Genomic DNA, 8,107 nt, shown 5'->3' with positions numbered 1-8,107 from the left:
GGATGATTACAAATGGTGCTAAGCACCCCTATTTATACAAGTGGAGGAGCACACTCCAACAAGTTCTAGATTTCTCTAAATTATTATTTATTTCAAAATATCTAACTCCATAACTTTCTCTCTTCTTCTACACAATTCTTCTTCTACACACTTCTTCATCCTTCTCCATTTTTCTCTACATATCTCTTCTTCTTGGACTCTTGGATTATAACTTGATTAGTTATTATTTTTGGGCTAATGAGGGAAAACCCAACAATAATAACTGTAATTTTTAAAGAAAAAAATGAAGGGAGAAGAGTTAATTATGTCTGTCTGAACAAAAACATGAGATGAACAAGGGTCTTTCGAGGTTTAATCTACACCACACCGGTGGTTGTTTTCAGTTGTTCTTCTTGCCTCTCTTTCTAAGTCTCAGAGGACTTTCTCCTCCACTCGGTTGTATGTGGCGTTTGAAAGTATCTTGAATGATTATGAACGATTGTAGGCGGTTGTTAGCTTTGTGGGTCTCGTAGATCCTTCAGTGTGTTTGGTTCATTGGCTCGAGCTTTGAGTATAATGTTCAGGTGGAACAGAGAGTATCCGGTTAGTCTATGCCGTCGACGTTGATCCGTAGAATCGTCGTGATAGCTCCGGAGGTTTCGATTACGACACGGGTTACTGTCCCGTGTTGGTAATGAGTTTTTTTGTGGGCTTTATGCCCAATTTTAGCTTTGCAAGTGATCGGTTCGTCTTTGTGCTTTTTATTTATGGTTGTTGTAGTCTCGGACTTGATTTTTATCTGGGCTTTCGACCCATTAATAAAATTCTAGACGACAAAAAAAAGAAGAACAAGGGTCTTTCGTTGGTGATGTTCACATAAATGTGGGGTATGTGGTCGCATCACCTTTTGTGCTTTAAGCTTCCGTTGATAGTAAATACGTGGGTCAAGTAACAAACAACAAAATATGAACCTAAATTAATAAGTATAACTAGATTCTGATCCACCTTTAAAAAATGACGGGTATATTTTTTGTTTTGATTTTTTTTTAGAAATTTAATTTTTATATTTATGTTTTACTTTGTAATCATATTTTTGTATTTTTCGTAATCATATTTTTGTATAAACCTTAATTAAAATCTATTTTATAAAATAATAATAATTTAAAAGTTGATCCGGCATATGCTCGTTTCTCGTAATCATATGCCCATATACCCGTTTCTTTGTAATATTTTCTGTAATAATTTCTTATATGTTAAGGAAATTTAATTTATATGTTTGTGTATAATATTTTTAAAATTGTTAGTAAGAGGTTTTGATAATCTTATTGAATTTGTGATATTGCATAACTATACACTTGTGTCGTAGCCATTTCACACATTAATTTTGTACTTTATTTCTAAACTGTGATTTTTTAATAGTAAAGTATAGTTATAATTTTTTTAGTAATTAAATAGATAAAATTATATGTTTTTCATTCAATTTTCATGATTTAATTTCATATATAATGGTTTATATAACTTTATTATTACTAATTTGTCATGCAATTAAAAATGAGTTTTGTAAATTTTGACCCAATGTAAGAGGTGTATAGTTAATAAATTTATTTGATATAAATTTTAATTTTTTGCTTGTGTATCTACATTTAAATGTTACAAAGAAGCGTTATATTTGGGAAAATTACTGTAAACATAATTTTCTAATGGATATAGTTTTTATTATTGAATATGTAATTAGGATTTTGAATGATATGCAATATATATACAATAGAACCTCTATAAATTAATAATGTTGGAACTTTGAAAATTTATTAATTTATAGAGATAGTAATTTACAAAAATTTCTTTATTTACATTTCTTATTTTAAGATATATTTATTCTAAGAAAATAAAAATATTTGATTTTAGTGCATAGAATTAATTGTTATTTTTTGAAATCTGACATTTATATTACTTTTATTATATTATTTGGTGTATATAATATATATTGCACAGAACTTAAATGTGATTTTAGATATAATATCACTAAATCTCATCAAAAATATATTAAGTGTTAAAGAAATATTAAGATAATTCAATTGTGAATATAAAAACAACAGTATAATAATAGGTTCTTACTTATATAAAATAGGTATACATATAAATTATTAATTTATAATTTTAATAGAACCTTATATTTACATAGAATTTTCTAAAAAATTATTACCTTATTATTTTATTGATTTATGTCAAATTTTGAATCGGCCCAAGTTGGGACCGACAACATTTATTAATTTATAGAGATTATTAATTTATCGAGTATTAATTCATAGAGCTTCTACTGCATTTGATAGAAATTTAAAATGTGTAATCAAATTTGAACAAAATCAAGCTATTTCTTGCATTTAATAACATTTTGAGTTATTAATGTAATTAATAAAAAATATTTGTACCCACAAAATGATTCGAAATAGACCCGAAAAACAGGGTTGTGAACCATAAAATGTTCATTCAGACTGATTTGATTTTTTGATGCATAAAACTGCCTCAAATGTTCGTGTTATACAAAGACACGTAGATAATTCAACTGCCTCAAATGTTCGTGTTATACAAAGATACATTGATAATTGATATTTAGATGCAGTTATTGAGTGATGATTTTGATATTGATGATATCCCGATTATTATGCAACTAAAGTAGTGGTTACATCCATAATATATATTTGGATGCAGTTAGTAATTTTTAAAGTATGAATTGTTGAAAAATAATTGTTGGACATAACTTTTATCAATAGGTCATTGTTGCTGTTTTAATAGAATACATCCACAGTTCACACAAATATAGTTTAGGAAAAAAATTGTTCGAAGTCATAGACTCATAATATCTTTTTTCTTGGGTCAAAGTCATAGTATTGTTACATCTGTTGTTGATGTATAACTCATCCGCAGAAGACTGAGTGCAGTGACATTTGAGAAAACCTCACTGCAAAGCAACACGTGTCTGGTGTATCTATCCTCCAAATCTAAGAGCATGAGCAGCAGCAAACTTGCAATTCCCGATTTCCAATATTTTTTTTTTATTATTTTAATTTTTTTTTCGTTTGATTTTAAAAAAAAAAAAATATATATATATATAAACAAATCTATCGCGGGCTGCCACGTGTCGTGAGGCCTGCAGAACAGTAACGAGACGGTATCACTCCAGCGAACCTGCACGAACCGGGTTCACTAAAATCCGATTATTTTAATATTTTTTCTTCTCGAAAAACGTGTGAATTTTTGTCTTGAAACTCAAATGCGGATGGTCTAAAAAATTAGTGGGCCATTTATGGATCTCATTTGGAAATCCTCGCCATTGACGAAGGCCGTTAAGTTAAAATATATTCGGCTCATTTTGGCGTGCTCAATTATGTAATTTTTCAAGATAACAGAAAGTCATCGAAAATAAGAGTTAACTCATTTATTTGAAATCTAGATTTCCATTTATGCAGCAGTTCTTTAGAAACTCAGTGAACAAAAAGCTAGAAAATGTGAGAGATTTATTTTTGATAGGGTAAAAAATGAAAGAAGATAGAGCAACATGTTATCTTTGCTAATCTAAAATATATAAGTAGAAACAATCTATCAGATAATTAAAATATCACTGTATTAATCAAATACAGTTTGCTGAGACCAAAAGTAATTCCGAACTCAACCGACCGCGAAACAAAACAAATTCAATCAAAACCTGACGAGGTAGTCTGCTAACAAACACTATAAAGACACTTCTTTTTTTTATTTTTTTGTAAAAATGTAAAGATACTAGTATAAAGAAACTTGCTTTTCAAAATGAGAGGGTCACGCTCAATGACAAATGGTCAAGGGACACGTTTCTCTTACAGTTTGTCGTTTTCCTTGTCTCCTCATTGCCTCTCTTTCCTCTACATCAAAGATCCAAAACCCAGAGAAGAGATAAAACCCTAGTTAAATAGCTTCTAATTTTTAGAAATCTCACAGAAAACTTCTATCTCGTCGCTTAATCATGGTCGTCCCTCTTAGTGCTATCCCTCCATCTCGCGGTAAGATCTTCTCAAACCATCCTCAGATCTCATATCTCACTCAAATGGGTCGATGAATGTTTACTTATTTGATGTTGTTTAATGTCTGTGTTTGGTGTTAATGGATGGAGAAGATGGGTTTTATGCTATCAACAACCAGTTTCTAGCAAACGGGCCAAAAGGGTTTCAGGAGTTGAAGACGTTGGAGAACGATGACATGTTTATTCGGGTGGACTTCCCCGGCGTTCCAGAAGACGCCATGAAGGTTGTGGTTGATGATACCAAGAAAGCTGTGACTGTCTTCGCCCTCGCACCAAAGGAGCACAAACACGACTCCTCTCCTCGGAACTACATCTACACTACAGGTCTCGTCTGCAAATGCTGCGAGATTTCAGCCGTAGCAGCACACATGTCCGATGGTGTTCTCCGCCTTCTCCTCTCCAAGACTCAAATCGCAACTCAACGCCCACGTAATATCATATCAAACCCCCACATTTTCTTTTAAATTTGTATGAATATTTGTTTTATTTGTCTGATATTAAAGTTTTTATACATACAGCTTTTCTTGTTGTCCCAGATTCCGAACAAGGTATTGTTTTATTCATTCTCTTTTTTTTTTTGAAACAGATTCAATCTTGATTCATCTTTTCTGTTTTTCTTGACTAATTAACTCTATATTGTTTGTTTTATTTCTAGTTGTGGTCAAAGATCACGCTTGGACTGGTTCTCACAAAGTTACTTATGGCACGGATCCACATGGTATCCACATGCTTACGTGGACTTTAATTGGTTGTTGTAAAGGGAATATATAATATTTAATTTGTTGTTTTCTGTGGAAGAGCAGATCCGGTGTTGACGGGTCGGGTACTGCAGCCACACCCATGGGTGAAGCAAGGATCTTTGATGGCTTATGAGTCGAAGCAGCTCCAAAACGGATGCCTCTACGTTCGTGTAGACATGCCAGGCGTTCCCAAAGAGAGGTTCACAGTCTCCGTCAAGAGTGGGATGGTGATGGTGACTGGTGACGCTCCTGCCGTTAGTCACGACTCAGGTGGCCGGTTCTACTCTGGTGAAGTGGCTATGCTCTCCAATCCTATTGACATTCCTATTCGTCAGATCAAAATAATCAGCAAGAATGGTATCATCCGTTTAATCATCCCACCCGCTTGATTTTGGTCATGTTGTTTGTGGGCCCCTTCTTTTAGGATGATGTCGTTTAATGAGTTAGACCATAAGGAATCTTTGGATACGTTGCGGTAAAACAGACAAGATCTTGGGTCAGATCAAATCAAGAAAGTTTAGTGTGCTGTTTCAAGTTCATATGACATAGTGTTTAAGCTAACAAAACAGTTCTCTTAATCCAATGTTGAAACAAGATAATTAACATCAACCACATTAGTTCTAAATTCAGTTTCTAAATATTAATTACCATTAAACTAACGAACAACCCATGCTTCTCTTCTCTATACTTGAAAACTCGATAAAATTTAGGAACTGGTAAATTAGTGATGCCTGGGATCCTCGTATATCTATCACACTAACAATTTATCAAGTACGAAAATTAATATATGATGCAGCGTAGGTTATGACTTCGTAAAAATGTTTTACGTGTTTCCTATTTTATTTATTAGTTGGATTTTCTTTTATTATTCTTTAGGATAATTATTAATCCTTGTACTTAGGACTTAGGAGAATAAGAATATTGATTATATACGATCTTCTATCGTTAGTATAAATATTCACTTTAGGCTGTGTAAAAATCACCTTTCTATTGAATTATATTTACAATTGCGACAAGAGCTTTAAAGCATGATTAACCATACAACCTCATTATGGTTTCTTAGTGATTTTTTTAATAATAAATAATAGTTAAGAACTTTAGTTAAGAAACATATAGTTTTTGTGCTTCAGTGCTAGTCTCTTAATTAAGGGTTCTTAAAAAATTTATTAAGGATAATCATCTGATTCACTCATTAAGGCTTCAATGCTAGATTCAAATACAAGTACAAATCATGTGATCACTCATTATATTTTACTAAGGATAATCAGCCACTGCACTAAAGATTACTATATTCCCAAACCATATAGGATCTTAAACCAAAGTTGCATACTTTAACATGAACAGACTCAAGACTTATCCTTTACGCAACTGAATAATATGCTTGAACTTTCTCAAGAGAATATCCAGAGGAGTGGAAAGCAATCAAGCAATCACAAATAGGCCAACTGAAACAGAAGATTCCCAGCTGAAGTAAATACAAGTGGAAAGCAATCATCATACACATGTACCTTTCTACTGGATCATTCAAGTTGAGAAAGGAAAGAGAAGAAAACACTAAACCTAGATTCATAAATGCAAAACTATAAATACAAGACATAGATGTATACTAGCCCTCGGATTCTAGTGTTAAAATTGTGTACACATCTGCCCATCCCGATTCATACCAAAAAAAAAATCAAATACGTCACCCAAGCAGAAGAATTTGATAAATTTACCTTCCGTATCTGCTGAAAAGACGCTCAAGGTCTCTGGTACGAGTTCTAGATGACAAGCTACCAACGTAAAGGCGAGTGTTTCCATGGACATACGCTTGTCATGGTTCTGCTTCTCTATAGAAATTTCTTCCAAAGCCTTGCACAACACTTGGTGAATCTCTTCTTCGTAATCCTGTCCGGAAAGCATCTATCTTTAGTCAATAACTTATGAAATGAAAAATGAAAAGTGTCAATCTCAGAATATTTAGCCATCCACCAAGCATTGTATCTACTTATAGTATGGTTCTTATCGCTGCAATCATCAAAATGATGCGAAAAACTCAATGCACCGCTCTTCTCAAAAGCTTGCTGAAACAAAACAAGTGTCCGCGTAAAGATCATCACAAGAGAAGAAACTTTCTACAATTCTACACCACTAAGGACTTAAGACTAGTATAATCAAACAAAGGAATTTTATATAATACCAGGAGTGATATGAGAAAGTGGTCATGAACAAGAGAATCAAGGCCGTACTTGCAGAGAGTAGAAACATGAGACATGAACTCCTTCTCGACTGAGAAGTCTCCGGTGCCGTCAATGAGGGACTCCACGGTGGTGAAAAACCCATCATAGCTTTCTGTAATTTCCCTTGTGTTCATCAATCCTGACAATCACAAATATAGCCATGATGGATGTGAAGGAAATAATCATCTACTCGAAAGCAAAACCAAAACACCAGTGATAAAAAAAAAAAGACTAATAATCAAAAACACCAGCATTCAGAATCCCTAAAAGATATGGATCGTCGATTGTGAGGTAGAGAACCCTAGAAATCAAAAGGAGTGAGAAGTGAGGATCAGAGAAGTTACCGAAGAAGGATCGTTGATCGGCGAAATCATGATAGGCTTGAGACTGAGGGATGCTGGGAGTGATGATCATCAGACGAGGAAGATAACAATCGTTGCTCCACATGAGTAAATCGTCTGCTTCTTCATCGTTCTCTTCCGTCTTCTGAGAGATTCAGAGGTTTGATTCTTCCTGTCTCTCCTTTTCCGGTCTGTCGAGGAGAGCAAGAGATACACATAATGATTCCATCGAGAGAGAGAGAGAGAAAGAGACGCGATGAATGACAGACACGTGTCTCATAAGAAACATATCTTCTGACCGACCATCTCCAATGTATTTCTCTATTTTTTCCTCTAAAAAGAAATATTCTTAAAAAATTCCTTTTTTTATTTTACATTTTACACTTCTAACTTGTAAATGTTGAAAATTAACCCTTTCATTATACTTTTTGAAATTTTTTCATAATATTGCAAAAATATTTAAATTAAACATTTTATTACAAAAATACATTAGACAAAAAAAAAATAAAACAAAGTACCATTATCTAACAATCATTATTACTAAATTTTTCCCATAAATGATCAATTAATGCATTACGAAGTGAGAAATGAGCTTCTTTATCTTTGATTTTTCTGAATCGACTTAGAAACTCTTGGAATCGGTTATCTTCATTATCTGGTATTTGGACTTCCAGAGGTGGAGCTTCTCTTCCAATTCCAATCGGTGCATCGAGATCACGCTCATCCTCAATAATCATATTATGTAAAATTATACATGTAGTCATTATATCATGT

At 33.1% G+C, this 8,107-nt stretch overlaps 2 protein-coding genes across 13 annotated transcripts; one reads left to right on the top strand and one right to left on the bottom strand.

Moving 5' to 3' along the window:
- Positions 1-3,783: 3,783 nt before the first annotated feature.
- On the bottom strand, positions 3,784-7,593 carry LOC106307743 (anaphase-promoting complex subunit 2-like). Of its 12 annotated transcripts, XR_001263388.1 has the most exons (5): positions 7,337-7,593; positions 6,953-7,131; positions 6,761-6,836; positions 6,489-6,660; positions 5,399-6,238 (listed from the first exon to the last, which is right to left on the bottom strand). XR_001263388.1 is itself a non-coding variant. In XM_013744779.1 (4 exons), the coding sequence occupies exons 1-4, from the start codon at positions 7,437-7,439 to the stop codon at positions 3,799-3,801; spliced, it is 531 nt and encodes a 176-aa protein (XP_013600233.1). In that variant the 5' UTR covers positions 7,440-7,593; the 3' UTR covers positions 3,784-3,798. The 12 variants fall into 12 exon arrangements, 8 of the variants coding, with proteins under 8 accessions (XP_013600233.1, XP_013600235.1, XP_013600236.1 ...); XM_013744779.1 differs by lacking the exons at positions 5,399-6,238; positions 6,761-6,836 and adding an exon at positions 3,784-3,875; XR_001263387.1 differs by lacking the exon at positions 5,399-6,238 and adding an exon at positions 5,017-5,097 and having other exon boundaries at positions 6,489-6,836.
- Positions 3,803-5,312, top strand: LOC106307742. Its single transcript, XM_013744777.1, has 5 exons — positions 3,803-4,013; positions 4,127-4,462; positions 4,552-4,581; positions 4,689-4,751; positions 4,837-5,312. Exons 1-5 carry the CDS (start codon positions 3,977-3,979, stop codon positions 5,160-5,162), a joined length of 792 nt encoding a protein of 263 aa, XP_013600231.1. The 5' UTR covers positions 3,803-3,976; the 3' UTR covers positions 5,163-5,312.
- Positions 7,594-8,107: the final 514 nt, after the last annotated feature.

Source organism: Brassica oleracea, chromosome C8 (genome assembly GCF_000695525.1).
Source record: "Brassica oleracea var. oleracea cultivar TO1000 chromosome C8, BOL, whole genome shotgun sequence".
Lineage (NCBI taxonomy): Eukaryota > Viridiplantae > Streptophyta > Magnoliopsida > Brassicales > Brassicaceae > Brassica > Brassica oleracea.
The sequence above is the reverse complement of the archived record's forward strand: the minus strand, read 5'-3'. Positions and strand labels throughout refer to the sequence as shown.